At 37.3% G+C, this 17,710-nt stretch overlaps 1 protein-coding gene across 1 annotated transcript; it reads left to right on the plus strand.

Annotated features, from left to right (window-relative positions):
- The first annotated feature begins 461 nt into the window (after nucleotides 1–461).
- On the plus strand, nucleotides 462–17,656 carry zgc:109986 (uncharacterized protein LOC553566 homolog). Its single transcript, XM_053510178.1, has 8 exons — nucleotides 462–633; nucleotides 1,860–1,981; nucleotides 2,056–2,194; nucleotides 9,502–9,623; nucleotides 16,706–16,816; nucleotides 16,891–16,997; nucleotides 17,263–17,362; nucleotides 17,497–17,656. The coding sequence occupies exons 1-8, from the start codon at nucleotides 537–539 to the stop codon at nucleotides 17,611–17,613; spliced, it is 915 nt and encodes a 304-aa protein (XP_053366153.1). The 5' UTR covers nucleotides 462–536; the 3' UTR covers nucleotides 17,614–17,656.
- Nucleotides 17,657–17,710: the final 54 nt, after the last annotated feature.

The raw sequence follows: 17,710 nt of genomic DNA on the forward strand, positions 1-17,710 counted from the left end.
AGTTTGAAGACTGACACACGTATCAGTGGCGTTATAACTGGCCCAGGATAAGAATAAAAATAAGAGTCGCTACATTTAAGATTTATCCGGTGTACGTGTTCATTTACCTCTTGTTGAAACATTTGCGCAATCAATTCCTGTTCTATATATTTTTTTGTTTCCTATTTTGCCATTTCTGATTTATTTTAAAAGTATTTCTATGTTAAAGTGATGGAAATTATGTCAACACGCGCCGCACACATTTTTAAGGTGGCGCTAACACAGGGAAATGTATTAATAAAAATATAATATTAACCAACTTCTTCTATATAATGACTAATCCTATAACTATTTCTATGATATTTTATGTTGCTGAATGCAGTTTGCACAACCCAATGTGTTAAGAAGGCTAAACTGGACTTTAATAATGGACCTTAAATTTAAGACCAGCCCTGGCTCCTCCCTGTTTTGAAGTACTTCGTTGTACGGGCTTTTATTTTAAAACTGCCACTTGGGTTTGGATTTCAACCACTTAGAGCCGAACATTGTGGTTGAAAATGAATTTCAGCGACGCTAAGAATAACATTCTACAAATCTTGAACAGAACAGACTCTCAGGATCTTGCTAAACTGATCAGTTGGATGAAGCATTCAGGTGATTTATTTAGCTAAGAATATATGAGTAAACTCTACTTATATGAGTAACCCTATTCAAATTATTAACTTAAACGATTGAATCTATAGTTTTGTATTTTTTTAAGTTAATATTTGTTATTGACACGAGGTGGTATCAAAAAGTTTCGAGACTAGTTTTGTAACACGCCAACAGGTGGCAGCACAAGGCTGCCCGTACAGTTACAGGGAGCACCTATCTTCAAAAGTCAGTGCAATTGAGGCTGTGCTATCTATTGGTGCATCATGGACAGCAAGTTGGAACAAGAAACAAAGGTTTCCTTTAAGAGCAGAAGAACATCACTGGAAGACAATGAGAGATCAGGAAGACCTTCAACAAGCTCAACCCCACATCAACTTGTGTATGATGATCATCAGAGAACAATCCACAATGTTGCTGTCATTGTCTGTGTGTCATACAGAACAGTTTAAGCAATCCTCACATGTGATTTGAACATGTGCCTCGTTGCTGCCAAGTTTGTCCCCAGGCTGCTGACATAAGGAATATTGCGTTGAAGTTTGCCAAGTACTCCGTCAGTGTGGCGTGGAAGACCCGTCTTTCATATCAAGGAATATTACCAGTGAAGAAAATTTGGGTATCTGGGTACGAAAGCAAAAGTCTTCACAGTGGAGGAGCCTGTCATCTTCATAACCGAAAAAGGCGAGGCAGGTCTGCAGCTAGACCAAGCGCATGCTTTTCATCTTTCGACATTTAAATAAATAAAATAATAATTAGAACTTTATTAATCCCAGAGGAAAATTGCTTCTTCGCATATCCCAGCGTAACTGGGGTCAGAGCACAGGGTCAGCCATGATACGTGCAGTTAGTACGTGCAGGACCTTGCTCGAGGGCCCAACAGTGGCAACCTGGTGGGGATCGAACCGGTTCTGATCAGTAACTCAGCGCCTTAGCCCTTTGAGCTACCACTGCCCCATTTATGACATTGTGTTCCGAGAATTTGTCCACAGAGTCCAGATCGTCAATAGTAAATTCTACTGGAAGGTTTTAAGGTGTCTGAGGGAGGACGTAAAAGCATTCGGATCTGTGGCATGCTCATCTCAAAACCTTTTAATACCACCTCATGTAACCAGATTTGGTGCAGTTTTTGGGGAAAGCTTTTGCAACATTTTCATCACATTTAAGTTGCATGAATTTGGGTTGTTTGTAGACAGTTATTTATTTGTTCATATTGTTTATGGATCTTTTAGATGATCTTGATAATTACTTGGGTGACAATCAGAGAGCTATACTCCAAAGCATCGCAGATGACCTAAGGTGTTGTCTTCCCCTTGAGGCTATGTTTCCTTCAGAGACCATGGCCATTCAGAAGGTTTGTTGTGTTTTTGGTTATCATTATTTTAGCTAATTCTCTTTGCATCTCATGATGTTCATTTTGCCCTGCAGACTCAGCAGAACCCCAAACCAACTGTGCATGTGGATGCGTTTTTGTATGATGAGGAAACTATAGATTGTCTCTGTGAAGAGGGCAAGATGAGTCGCAATTTCTGTCTCAGTTGTGGATCGCATAAAACGGCTCCTATGGGTAATTATTTTTTTTTAATCAAAGTTATTTTTATTGAAAATATAAACAAGATTCATATTTTCTCCTACCCCACTCGACAAGAAAAACAACTGGTAGTCAGCAGAAAATTAAATAAGAGAAAATACATAAATAAATAAATTACACATCAAACAAAAAATAGTAAAAAAAAAGGAAGTATTAGAAACCTAAATTAAAAAAACAAATCTTTTATCACAGATCCAATTATCTGCATCTACTGTGGATTTTCAAAGTGGCTCTTAAATGGTTGCCAGACATCTACATGGAACAGTGAATCTTTTCTAAATGAATAAAATCCAAGACCTCCTTAATCTGAGTTCTGAGCACTGATGGCAATGACTCCTTTCACTTAAACAGGATGATTCTCCTAGCGAATGGGGAGCTAAAGGCTATGATATTGGCTTGGGTCTCATACAGGCAAGCACCACTTATGTCAATGCCAAAAAAGTGCAATGAATGGGAATGGTTCTAATGGTATGTGCCATATTTTTGACAATGTATTAAAAAGAAAACTCCAAAATTATATAACTATGCAATCGCGTAGCTGGTTCCTGCCTACATATATCAAAGTCTTCTTTAGTTTTACCTGCCAGTATAGCCAGTAGACAATTTTAAATGAAACTACTGTGTATTTAGGACAAACTGATGATGGGTAAATTTAATGTATTATCTTTTGCCAGAGTTTATCAGAAATTTGTTCTTGTGTAGCATTTTCCCAGTTAACTTTAAGTTCATCTAATGTGGCTGAATTACTTCTGCTTAATAACTTATATACAGTGCTAATCATCTGTTTAGCATCTGGTTTACATCTGTGAACAGAATCTAAGAGGAATGGAGAAGGAGATAAAGGAAAGGGGTCAGAGTTACAGGAAAGAGTTACAGGTTCAAATGAGCCAAAGATATTGTCAATATAAAGGTTGTATAATGACACAACACCACATATAACCATACCGCAAAAGCATTATCTGTAAAGGACGGAGCAAACATACAGTGCACATTCAGTGGTGCTATCAAAGACAGATCAGTAAGCTTGAAATGACACAGAAACTGAAAATGTTTTATATACCTTTAATAAAAATGATTCAGTTTCAACCAGTTAATGCTTTCTCTATAGCTACGGGAGGATTGACATCATACTTCACCCAGAATAACAGTCCCTCACATTAGCAGCCCAGTAATAATAAGGGAAGATTGGAAGTAACATTCTCCCTAATTCACAGTGTCTCTGTAGAATGCTTTGTTTATTAATTGTTTGTTTTTTAATGAAAAAAGCTCTCAGTCATAGAAATATGACTACTTCAATTATAAAAAAAAATATTTTGTTATATTTACGAATCTTGGCAACAGATTAATTTTAATTGTGTTTATTCTTCTGCCCAATGAAGAGAGGTAGCAGGTCCCATCATTAAAAATCCAATTTCATTTTGGAAAGTAGAAGCTGATAATTCACCTAGTACAGATCGGCATGGTTATGTGTTACCCAGATCCCAAGATATTTAAATTTTTCTGGGATTAATTTTAAAGGGGATAAGGGGATGAAACACGCAACTGCGCTATATTGGTTTTAATTGGCATCATTTCCCTTTTTTGTAGATCATTCTTGTAGCCAGATATTTCACCAAAGGTTTTCAATAGTTCCATAAGTTTTGGTAGGAGATAAATAGGATCAGATATGATAAGCAGGGTTTCATCCGCTTAAAGGGAAACTTTGTGTTCTACTCACCTATGAGAGATACCTTTAATATTGGCATTTCCTCTTGATGCGATAGTCAGTGGTTCAATAGCCACAGCACATAGAAGGGGTGACAACAGGGACCCCCGTCTCGTACCAAGCTGAAGCTCAAAGAAAGGGAATAGGTTATTATTTGTCTGAACAGCAGCTAGTGGTGATGAGTATAGCACTTTTATCTATGGTATAAATTTAGGGCCAAAACCAAATTTACTAAGAGTTTAGAAAAGAAAATTCCAATTCACTTAATCAAATACTTTTTCAGCATCAAGGGAAATAATTGTTTCCAAATTGTCAAATAGAATGTTAAGTCACTTAACCATCCCGTGAAACGTAAAAAGGTATTTGCACATTTAAAACAACTTGATGTGGACATCGCATTTCTTCAGGAGACTCATTTACGTACAACGGATCATTTCCGGCTCAGAGGGATTTGGGCGGAACAGATATATCACTCCAATTTCCATTCAAAAGCTAGAGGTGTGGCCATACTCATCAAGAAAAATACACCATTTACTATGACTAGTATAGAGGCTGATTCCTTGGGGCGATATGTTATTGTGGTGGGCCAGCTTTATTCCCTCCCAGTCATTCTGGCCAATATTTATGCACCAAACTGGGATAACCCTGCATTCTTCTCAAATATTTTCTCTCGGTTACCAGATATATCATCGCACCACCTTATTCTTGGTGGCGACACAAATTGTGTACTCTTCCCCGTTTTAGACCGTAGCTCGTCCAAAAAAGCTCCCCTTTCTAAATCAGCACGTTCAATTAAACTTTTTCTTAAATCATATGGTATAGCTGACGTTTGGCGGTTTCGTAACCCAATTTCCAGAGAATATTCCTTCTTTTCTTCTGTTCATAAGACCTTTTCCCGTATAGATGCTTTTTTCCTAGACAAGAGACTTCTTCCTTTTATTACCAAATGTCATTATGGAGCTATAGTTATATCTGATCATGGTCCCCTAATTATGAAAATGCGTATCCCCAATACACAATCCAGCTACCGTCCCTGGAGGTTAAACTCCTTGCTTCTATCAGAGGAAGATTTCACTGAATTCATTTCCTCTGAGATTGCACTATTTCTTGAGATCAATCAAACACCAGGGATGTCCTCTTCAACTATATGGGAGTCACTTAAGGCATATTTACGAGGCCAGATAATTTCATATTGCGCAAAGAAGAATAAAAATGACACTGCACGCTTTAAAGAACTGGCTGATGAGATACTGGAGCTAGATAGACTATATAGTTATGTACCCTCTGCAGACATAATGAAAAAGCGTATACTTTTGCAGACTGAGTTTGATCTCCTGTCAACAAGGCAGGCTGAATATCTTCTTTCTAAATCAAGACATATGTCCTATGAGCATGGGGACAAGGCTGGGCGAACACTTGCTCATCAGCTAAAACAAAGAACTGCCAATCAGTCTATCCCTGTAATTAACAATGAGCAAGGTTTAAAAAATACTGATAGCCTTAAAATTAATGCATGTTTCCGAAATTATTATCAGTCACTATATACTTCCGATTCATGTGTCGATCCTCTTTCCCTGGAGGACTTTTTCAATAATATACATATCCCTTCTATAGATCCAGTGAATGTTGCTGAATTGGAAGAAAATCCCACGGTGGAAGAAATAGCCTCAGCAATTGCATCTATGCAGAGTGGCAAGTCACCAGGACCGGATGGTTTCCCAACAGATTTCTTTAAAAAATTTTCAGAGCAGCTTTCACCTTTACTGTTATCAGTTTTTGAAGAGTCACTTTCAGTAAAATCCCTACCACCAACCATGCGTCAGGCAGTTATCTCATTAATCCTTAAAAAAGACAAGAACCCTCTCGAGTGTAGCTCATACCGTCCAATCTCCCTACTTAATACCGATGCCAAAGTGCTTGCTAAAGTCCTTGCGCGACGTTTAGAGGGGGTGTTGCCCTCCATTATATCACCTGACCAAACAGGGTTTATTAAGAATCGTTATTCTTTTTTTAACATCAGACGACTTTTGAATATTCTTTATGGCCCCTCCCCACCTGGCACACCAGAGGTAGTTCTCTCATTGGATGCAGAAAAGGCATTTGACCGTGTGGAATGGGGTTATCTTTTTAATACTCTGGAGAGGTTTGGATTTGGTCAAAAGCTTATATCATGGATAAAACTTTTATACACATCTCCATTAGCCGCTGTGCGTACTAATAACAGCATATCTGCTTATTTTGAGCTTCAACGTGGCACGAGGCAGGGATGCCCTCTGTCTCCACTTCTATTTGCAGTCGCAATGGAACCACTTGCTTTAACTCTGAGACAAAGAGCCGATATCCATGGTATTTAACGGGCAGGATTGGAACATAAGGTGTCGCTTTATGCAGACGACATGTTATTGTATTTGTCACAACCCCTGACAAACTTACCTAAGTTAGTGACTCTACTTACAGAGTTTGGCAAAATATCTGGCTATAAAGTTAATATCCAGAAAAGTGAACTAATGCCTGTTGGTGATGGGGTCATTCTGTCATCTTTAAGCTCAATTCCCTTTAAGATTAGCCCTAAAAAATTTAAATACCTTGGGATTTGGGTTACGCATGATCATAAAGACTTGTTCGGAGCCAATTATCCACCTCTCTTATCCAATCTAAAACAGGATCTTGAGCGTTGGGACCACCTCCATCTTTCATTGGGTGGAAGAATTAATACAATAAAAATGAATGTATTGCCCAAATTTTTGTATATTTTTCAGTGCCTTCCGTTATTTTTAACAAAATCTTTCTTCTCCAAATTAAATAATCAGATCTCAACCTTTATTTGGAACAAAAAAACACCAAGAATTAAAAGAATTATACTGCAGAGACCTCGTGCAAAAGGAGGGATGGCACTTCCAAATTTCATGTATTATTACTGGGCAGCCAATATAAGAGCACTGATGTTCTGGTTAAATAATGACATTAATCCCCCTGTTTGGACAATTCTGGAGGGGGCCTCAGTTAGGCCCACTTCTTTAATAGCATTATTGTGTTCTAAAATACCATTTATTCAACCAATCTCTAGTTTGACCTCTAATCCAGTTGTTATACATTCAGTTAAAATCTGGAATCAATTCAGACTATCATTTTCCCTTAAGGAGTTACCACAGGCTGCCCCAATTGCTAAAAATTACATGTTTGTTCCGTCTATGATGGATGATGCCTTTAAAGTTTGGGCTAGAAAGGGTTTGGTCTCACTGTCTGAACTCTATATTGATGGAAATTTTGCATCCTTCGAACAGTTGGTGCAGAAATACGACATTCCCAAATCACATTTTTATAGGTACTTGCAGCTTCGGAACTTTGTAGTATTGAATTCCAATAATTTCCCATCATGCCCTCCACTTTCTTTATTAGATTCAATATTTGAATGTAAATCAGTCCAAAAACAAACTATACGCAGGATTTACGAAATACTCAATATGTATGATTTAACACCCTTAGACTTACTTAGGAATAAATGGGAGACAGATTTAGATGAACCAATTTCAGAGGAAATCTGGCACAAAATAATACAGGGAATCTTCACATCATCCATTTGCCTTAGACATGCTGTAATACAATTTAAGATTGTGCATCGTCTACATTGGTCAAAAGTCAGACTCTCTAAGATTAAAGCTGATATAGACACCACGTGTGACAGATGCAGACAGGCTCCTGCAACTCTGCTGCATATGTTCTGGACTTGTCCAAGACTCTACATGTTCTGGACCAATATTTTTGAAACTTTTTCTGGAGTATTTGAAGAGATAGTAGAGCCAACTCCATTTGTTGCATTGTTTGGTGTGCCTCCAGAAAATACCAGTTTTAACCAAAGGGAAATTAAAATATTGGCTTTCTGTTCCCTTTTGGCTAGGAGATTAATATTGACTAAATGGAAAGATCCTGATCCACCAACATTTAGCCACTGGATAAGGGAGGTGATGCAAAACTGTCTTAAACTGGAGAAAATTAGGTATACAGTTAGAGGGTCTACTGACACATTTTATAGTATTTGGCAGCCTTTCTTAACTTTTGCTGAGGTTATAAACGCAGATAAGATAGTACCGTAAAGGAAGTGTGTGTGAAGATTACTTATTATTATTTTATTTATGGACATCTGATTGTTATGGCATCCTTGTGTTTGTCTGGTGTTGGGGGGGGGGGTGTTCTCTTCTCTTTTGTTGTGGTTTGTTGTGTTTTTTTTCTGTAAAGTTTGAAAATAAATAAAAAAACTTTGATCAAATTGTCAAATAGAGATAGTTTATATATACCATTCAACAGGCGCTTAATATAAAAAAATAGTATCTGTTCTTTGATGAAGCCTGTTTGATTTTTGTGTTTGTATTCAACAACGAAATTAGATGATATGAACTGCAGTCAAGAGGGGTCTTTTCCTTCTTTAAAGTTAAGAGATAACTGCTTGGCGCCTAGTTGGAGGGAACGATCCAGAGGAGACGCTTTCTTGGAAAACTGATGCTAACATAGGCGAGAGCTGATTGGTATCCATCTGGTCCTGGTGATGCCAGATTGCATACTTTGGATAACTAGGTCTATTTCTGTATCAGATATGCACTCATCTAATTGAGATGCTGTAGGGGAACAGCCTCTAATGTTGAAGTATTAGCAGATAAAGGAGCCTTATATAGTGATTTATAATAGTGGGGGAAACAAGCTATTGATTGTTAAATTATCAGTACACTTTCTGAAATAGTAACAGTAAAGGTAACAGAAATGATCTTTTTGTATTTCTGTTATATCTTGTTTAGCCGATCGCTGCCGCAACAAATTGGCTAACAGTCTACCCGTTTTTTTTCCCTGTGCTCATAAAATAAGGAGCATGATTAAAAAAAACAGATTTTCTTTTTGTCTTGTCGAAATTAAATTATATTTTGCTTGTAAGAGTAGGCGTATAATTGGTGTAGGTGGCACACTGCATATTAAATCCATTTCCTTTATCTTATCTGCTAGTTTTGTAAATTGTTCAGTGGTCTCTTTATTTTGTTTTGCACAAAATAAAATAATCTGCCCCCTTAAATAAGCCTTTAAGGATTCCCAAACTGTTGGTTTAGGATGACATACCTGAAGTTTGGTTGATGTTTTTAAAAAAAAAACTCTATTTCTGATCTCATAAAACTCTTAACATTCTCACCTAAAAGAATCAAGGAGTTAAATCTCGAAGGACAATAGTTAGATCCTGCACTGGGGATATGGATTGACAGAGTCAGTGGAGAGTGGTCTGATATCACTATGGCTTTATAATCCAAACCTGTTACAAGAGGAAGAAAATATTATGTACTGGAGTATAAAATGAGTATTTTCTTGTAGTAGATTTCAGAAACGCCAAACATCTTCTAATCTATTAACCTCCAAGAAACTCTGTTGCTGATTTGGAGGTAAGCGTTTGCTTAGGGGAACTGCGATCTAAAACACCTATATCACCACCTATGATAATGCTATGAGTAATTTTAACGACTACACGAATGGTGTTTTGTTTTTTGTTTTTGTTTTCAGTCCATGCAAGTTTCTAAGTGCTGTATTTTGCAATGTTCTACAGAGTTCATCTCACATTCCTTCTCAATCTCGGAGCTCCAGTTCCTGTTTTTTCACGTTCTCCCAGACCTGACAGGAAAGCTTGTAGTAGATGTTGGTTCCAGACTTGGAGCAGTGCTCTATGGGGTAAGGTACTTTTGCAATGAATAGTCTGTAGATACTCAGTATTTTTTTGAGCCAATGTATCGAGGCAATATAGGCAGTACAGTAGTTATAACAGCTCTAATAAGTAGCTGTTGTAAATTGGGGTTAATAAAGTAATCTCTCTCGCTCTCTCTCTCTCTGTGGTAAGCACTTGATATGTATCCCACTCTGACAATAACTGTAGGGACAGCAGTAGTATGTGGGCATGAAGGCTCTGGGTTATTAATCAGAAGGTCGCTAATTCACAATGGCTGACCCTGCGCTCTGACCACAGCTTTCTACCTGGGATCTATGAGGAAAATAATTTTATTATGCAGTAATGTTAATATGACAAATTAGGGCTGGGCGATAAAACGGTATCGGTGTTTATTGACGGTACACCATTGTCGATAACGATTTAAAAAAAATCGGTATGAAGCGCTGTAGTTCTAAAATGCGGCTAGCTGAGCACGCGCCTTGCCTGAATCGCAACAACCTATCAGATGTACCGATAAATGCACGTGACAAGCAAACAGGCAATAAGCTTACACAGCCACACTGCGTTGCTCTCGGGTTGGGTTGCATCATCGCCACCTCGGGCAGAATAACACGCGAAAATGAGTGCTGTGTTTTTAAATAATAAAAAATAATAAAAAGATTTTAAATAATAAAAAAAAAGTATGTCTCAGCTCGCCACTGTGGCAGTTTTTTGGTTTATTTTCTTTTGACCAACACCAGAACAATGTTGTGTGGTGTTATGCGCTGAAATGCCCCCCTGCCATGGATTGCCCCCAACATAATCGCTATCAAATATTGTATTAGAACATAAATTCATACGTTAATGGTTCACGAATTACATGAGACAATAAAATAAGCAATATAAAAATGTTGTATATGAAAAAATATAAATATTAGTTTTTAATATACTGTACAACATGTATACTTTTAGATTGTTCATTTTATAACAAATTAGTTTGGTCAATTTTTTCATCATAAACAATATTTATTTTTAGTATATAAATGTTATATACATAATATTATATAAATGTTTATTTGCATATTCATGACAAAGCATGAAAAATAAATGTGCCACAAAATAAACATTATACAAGAATTTGTATTAATGGTCTTGAAAGCTGTCACATGCCTAGGATTTATTATAATAGTGATATCATATTTGATAATAATAAACCTATGAATTTATGTTCAAATATAATATTTGATAGCGATTATGTAGGGGGGGGGGCAATCCATGGCTGGGAGGGATTTTAGCACATAACACAAGTATGGAAACCCAAGTAATTTATTTTATCATCTTAACCACTTCCACCCTTTGGAATATAAAGCATGTCGTCCCCTTATCTCAGTTTAAAAAACACCCCACACGCAGTCAACAATAGAGAGGTACTTGGCAACAATGCCTTATGAAAAATCCTCCAAGCGATACAAATATATAACCCAAGCGATCTCGTTCTACACTGCCAAAGAAATGCTACCACTTAGACTTTTCTACCACTTACCACGTGGTACAAAAGTCGGCTTCAAAAGACTTCTTAATGTGGTTGATCCCCACTACGTTGTCCCGGGGCAAAAGCATTTTACAAAGACTAAAATTCCAGCACTTTATTCGGAGTGTAGGAGAGAAGTGGAGACCGAGCTGTCCACTGTCCCATATTTTGCTAAGACTACAGACATTTGGACAAGCCGCACGTGTGACACGTACATCAGCTTAAGTGTACATTTCATTGAAGAAACGTGTGAATCTGACGTGTAAATGCTTGGAAACCACACCCGAAGACCACACGGGTGAATTTATTGCACAAAACCTGGCAGATGCGCTGCTCTCACGGGGTCTGAATGAAAGCAAGCAAGTGTACATCACGACTGACAGCGGGGCGAATCTAGTGAGAGCCGCTTCACTCAACAACAGGACTCGGTTGCAGTGTTTTGGCCACCGCTTACACTCAGCTATAGGTGAGTAGAGTTGTTAATTAATAGTTGCTTAATCATGGATGTGTTTGTATGAACACTAATATAAATATAAAATTAACTAGAAATACACAGTTAAAACAAATAGACAATTGTTCTTGCACTCTTTGCAGGATTTTAATCATTGAACTGTAATTTTAATCTTTTTGTGTTACTCTTGTTTTACTCTTTCATATTTACCCCCCCCCCCCCCAAAAAAAAAGAATTTGATTTGTTTGTATTTTGTGCATGTATTACAGTGTGTATATTTAAGTTGCTTATACCTGACATCTTTCTTTTTTTTTTCAGTGGCAGCAGGGAAGGACAGAAGAGTTGAAAGGGCTATTAGTGTATGTAAGAGAGTGGTTGCAGCACTTTCTTGTAGCTGGCGCTATAATGATTGTGTGTATGATTTCTTAAAAGGTAGTGAAAAGGCTACAAGATTTTCTTTTGTTAATTTGTTTAATGATTGCACAATTATTTAAGGCAATAAGTAACCTGGCATTGTAATTGAAAGTGTTTGTTTGCTACATTACCTGTGCTGTAGGTAAAGTGTTCAACTCTTTAAACTTTAAAACAAAAATCATGGCATACCTTGATGAAAAATATGCAGACCCGGTCACTGATGACCTACTCAACATGGCAACATTAGCAGATCCAAGATTCAAAGATCAATACATTAAGACAGACAAGGTAGAAGCCATTAAAACATGGGCACTAGCTAAAATTATGGATGATGACCAAGGCTGACCAAGGCCAGGAGGTGGCTCTGGGTGAAACAGAAGCAACAGGTGCAGAGGGAGGAGCTGCTGCTAAATCACAACCACCTCCACCACTGAGTATGAAGAAACAAAGGAAGTCTTTAGGGAGTTTCTTTAAGAGTCAAAACCCTAGTGCAGATGCCTTACCTCTCACTGAAAGACAAAGGGTATGGAGTGAGCTGAAAAGCTACCAGATGTCCCCTGAAGCTGACAGCGAGTCTGAACCACTGGAGTGGTGGAGCCTACATGAGCGCAACTTCCCAAGAGCTTGCAAAAAAATACTCGTGCATCCCAGCCACCAGCACCCCCTCAGAAAGAATTTTTAGCATAGGGGGTAATGTAGTCACATGTAATTGGGCAGCATTAAAACCAGAGAGAGTGAACCAACTTGTCTTTCTTGCTCACAATTTATAATGTTCCAATGTACAGTATATGTGAATAATGATGGTTGGTTCCTCTACTTGAAAGCTCAGATTTGATTATCATAATTTGTTTTGTTTACAGATTTTGAGGCTTACTGTATCATTATTATTGCCGTTTTACAGATGTTGATCTACCTTAAAGTTGATTGTTCAGCATTTACACTTTACCATTGCACCCACTAACATTTTATTTAAGAGTCTCTTTGACACTTATTTTTATTTAATTATAAGACATAAGAGACAAGATATTTTTGTTTTTGACTATTAAAACTATTTGCCTTAGTAATGTTGGTGAATTAAAATAAAGTGGTTAAATTTAAAAACCTTTTCCACTTCTTGTTCATTTATAAATGGATTGTTAAACAATATTCAATAATTATCAATACCGAATGATATGAAACATAATATTGTGATAATTTTTTTGCTGTATCGCCCAGCCCTATGACAAATAAAGGCTTCTTATTAATATTTAAAACACAGAACTGCCAGAGTAACTGTGGAGACTTTAACTAGGCTCTAAACCTTCAACTACTCAGCTATTTGTTTGGAATATAGCCATTCTCAATAGGTATCTCCAAAGGTATTAAATTGGGTATATAAGCAGGTATCGACTTGATATAGTTATTGACTTATTTATTATTACTGTTTTACTGTCACAATAACTGTGTGCTCTCTGCAGTCATCTTGGCAATGCGCCTGGCCATTGTCCTGGGTTTATTTCAGTCATACAGGCGATGCAATTCAAAGATATACGGTGGGGCAAAAAAGTATTTAGTCAGCCACCAATTGTGCAAGTTCTCCCACTTAAAGATAAGAGAGGCTTGTAATTTATCATCATAGGTATAACTATGAGAAACAAAATAAGAAAAATAAATGCAGAAAATCACATTGTAGGATTTTTAAGGAATTTATTTGCAAATTATGGTGGAAAATAATTATTTAGTAACCTACAAATAAGCAAGATTTCTGGCTCTCACGACCTGTAACAACTTCTCTAAGAGGCTCCGCTGTCCTCCACTCGTTACCTGTATTACTGGCATCTGTTATTAGTATAAAAGACACCTGTCCACAACTTCAAACAGTCACACTGCAAACTCCACTATGGCCAAGACCAAAGAGCTGTCAAAGGACAACAGAAACAAAATTGTAGACCAGCACCAGGCCGGTGCAGGACTGAATCTGCAATAGGTGTGCAGCTTGGTGTGAAGAAATCAACTGTGGGAGCAATTATTAAAAAAATGGAAGGCCTATTGCCCCTTGATCTGGCAATATCGTGCAAGATCTCACCCCATGGGGTCAAAAAGATCACAGGAACTGTGAGCAAAAATCCCAGAACCACACGGGGGGACCTAATGAATGACCTGCGGAGACCTCTGGAACCAAAGTAATAAAGGCTAACACACTGAGCCACCAGGCACTCAAATCCTGCAGTCCCAGACGTGTCCCCCTGCTTAAGCCAGTCCAGGCCCATCTGAAGTTTGGTAGAGAGCATTTGAATGATTCAGAAGAGGATTGGGAGAATTTCATATGGTCAGATAAAACCAAAATACAACGTCATGTTTGGAGGAGAAAGAATGCTGAGTTGCATCCAAAAAACACCACACCTATTGTGAAGCATGGGGGTGGAAACATCATGCTTTGGGGCTGTTTTTCTGCAAAGGGACCAGGACGACTGATCCGTGTAAAGGAAAGAATGAATGGGACCATGTATCGTGAGATTTTGAGTAAAAACGTCCTGCCATCAGCAAGGGCATTGAAGATGAAACATGGCTGGGTCTTTCAGCATGACAATGATCCCAAACACAATGCATGGCAACGAAGGAGTGGCTTCGTAAGAAGCATTTCATGGTCCTGGAGTGGCCTAGCCAGTCTCCAGATCTCAAGCCCATAGAAAATCTTTGGAGGGGACTTAAAGGTTCATGTTGCCCGCCGACAGCCCCAAAACATCACTGCTCTAGAGGAGATGTGCATGGAGGAATGGGCCATAATACCAGCAACAGTGTGTGAAAACCTTGTGAAGACTTACAGAAAACATTTGCCCTCTTGTCATTGCCAAAAAAGGGTATTATAACAAAGTATTGAGATGAAATGTGTTATTGACCAAATTATTATTTTATTATTTTCTTTATTATTATTTTGTTTCTCATAGTTGAGGTATGCCTATGATAAAAATTACAGGGCTCTCTTATCTTTTTAAGTGGGAAAACTTGCCCAAATTGTGGCTGACTAAATACTTTTTTGCCCCACTGTATAGATAAAGAAGCCCTTTATTTATTGCATATACAGCGCCATGAAAAAGTATTTGCCCCTTTTGATTTTCACACACTTATGTAAATGGTGTTTGAGATAATCAAACCAAATTTAATTCCACACCAAAATAATAAATTTATTAAGGAAAAAAAAGCTATCCAAACCTACACCTACCTAGGGCTAAATGTGAAAAATTCAGGTCTGGAAGTAATCAGGCCTGGGTCTGAGTGTAACGAATTTGCAAAATTACAAATAAAAATCAGAGAGGGGCAAATACTTTTTTTACATGTGAAAAATTTGCTAAATTATTGCTAAATCATGAATGAACTGTGATTTTTGGAAAGCTAAGTTAAATTTGACTCGCAGGCCTCACACTCAGACCCAGGCCTGATTACTTCCAGACCTGTTGAATCAATCACTTAACTAGTCACTAGAAGCACACTAAAAGATGTCAAATAGCAACACAATCTGAAGGAATTCAAAAGCAAAAGTGAAACAAAGTAATTCTGGAATAAAAAGGTTTACCAAGCCATTTATATGGCTTTGAGGTTCCAGTAAATCATGGTAAGAGGCATTATCCACAAAATTTTAATAGTAGTGAACCTTCCCAGGAGTGGACAGCCTACCAAAATTACTCCAAGAGCACAACAATGACTCATCCAGGAACTCATAAAAGAACCCAGAACAATATCTAAAGAACTGCAGGACTGACTTGCCTCAGTTAAGCTCAGTGTTCATAATTCAACAATAAGTAAGAGACTGGGCAAAAATGGCATCCATGGGAGAGTCCCAACGCAAAAGCCACTGCAGACCAAAAAGAATACAAGGCTCGATAAAGAAAAAAAAGCCATAAAAAGACTTGATTATCCACAAGCATTTTTTGCATAGAAGAGTAGGCCAGAATTTCTTCACAGCAACGTGAATTACTTATTGGCATAAATGCTTGATTGCACTTGTTGCCTCCTAGGGTGGCACAACCAGTTAATTAAGTTTAAGAGGAAGTACTTTTTTTACATTTAGGCATTTGGCAGACGCTCTTATCCAGAGACTTACATTTTTATCTCACTTTTTCACACAGAGGAAAGCAGGTTTGGACAGCTTTTTTCCCCTAATAAATGAAATCATTATTTAAAAACTTTATTTTGTATTTACTCTATTTGTATTTACCACTATTATAATACTAAAATTCGATTGATCATTTGAATCATTTAGTTGTGATAAATATGCAACAACAAAAAAAAACACTGGAAGGGGGCAAATACATTTTATGGCACTGTAAATAAACAGCACAATGGAATTATTGTCTCTGTGTATGAAGTTGGCGTCAGAGCACAGGGCCTGAAGATTTAAGTACAAATTTCAAAAACTTTTTTTAGGTCACATGGGATACTGCAAAAGTGTTTATTCATTACAAATTGAGCAACGTGCATTAGGTTTGTGCATTTGTCATTGTGAGAATCTAATAGGCCAGATCTTATTTGTTTGAGTCTTTATTAACAAGGCACCTGGCTTTTGTTTTTTTTTAACCTTATGGGGGACTTGCATAATGCAGGCATAATACACCCTGCCCCAATTATATTTCATGTGATTTCCTGTCTGTGCTTATGCCATCTCCTGTTTTGGATAAATAGTTTCTGCTTGCTTCTTTGTTTTCTAAACTAATAAGTTAGTATTTGCTCAGTAGGGCTACCTCTACAGTGCAGCAGCACAACTTGTTGGAGTAGAAATATGTGAAGAGTTTGTCAAGCTTCAGACAATGACCGTGGAGAAGTATGGCTTCAGTGACAGAATTCAGGTACCAGATATAAACTGTGGTATTACTGTATGAGTGCTAAAGTTAATATGTCCTGATAAATATTCTTTCCACAGGTGATTCATGCAGATATATGCTCTCAGGCAGTGTTATTGCAAAATGCAGATGTTCTAATAATGAACAATGTATTTGAATACTTTATGGAGCCCAAAGACCAGGTAAGGTAAGTCACACTAGTATTAAAACTCGAGGGCTGTTTATGATGCTTTAACAAATAATGTACAAAAGGTAAATAATTTTTTTAAAAGGTATGATTGCAGAGAACAGCATTTGTATGATAAGCTAGGTGATAAGGTGACGGTAGTAAACGCTACACATGGGATGAAGCTGGATAAAAGGCTCAATTATCCAGAATGCACAAATGTTTCTTTCATTACTATGTCGAGTGTACAGTATATCAAATGACAATTTATTTTGTTCTTGTACAGAGCTTGGCAGTTCATTAAACAAAATTTCCTAAAGCAAGGTGCATTATTGGTCACTGTTCCAAGCCTTCAAGAAACTCTCATGTCACTTCAAGAAACAAATGTAAGCAGAATGGCATATTGCCATGTTGTATTTGTTTTCCATATTTTTTACAATCACTATCAGCATAGTGCACAATGCTTTTGTCTGAATCCTATTAAAAGTAAGATATTTGATATCTTACTTTTCTGTTACAGGGAGCACCAGCAATTGCCAACTGGATGCAGGAAGTACCTCTTGATTACAATATTTATCTACAAAATGACACAGACACAGATTCCCTAAAGCAAATACATCTGTACACAGTACTTTGATATAAACACAGAAAAACACAAAATAAATTTTTTTGTAATATAATTTTGGTAAATCTCTCTTTTTTTTTTTTTTTTACAATTTACAGTGGATTTACAT

Source organism: Clarias gariepinus, chromosome 13, assembly GCF_024256425.1.
Source record: "Clarias gariepinus isolate MV-2021 ecotype Netherlands chromosome 13, CGAR_prim_01v2, whole genome shotgun sequence".
Classification (NCBI taxonomy): domain Eukaryota; kingdom Metazoa; phylum Chordata; class Actinopteri; order Siluriformes; family Clariidae; genus Clarias; species Clarias gariepinus.

Bases quoted from the DNA above. Each gene is read 5' to 3' on its own strand.
- zgc:109986 (XM_053510178.1), top strand. From the start codon at position 537: ATGAATTTCAGCGACGCTAAGAATAACATTCTACAAATCTTGAACAGA. The intron at 634-1,859 runs GTGATTTATTTA...TGGATCTTTTAG, and splicing joins CAGTTGGATGAAGCATTCAG to ATGATCTTGATAATTACTTG. The intron at 16,817-16,890 runs GTACCAGATATA...TTCTTTCCACAG, and splicing joins GCTTCAGTGACAGAATTCAG to GTGATTCATGCAGATATATG.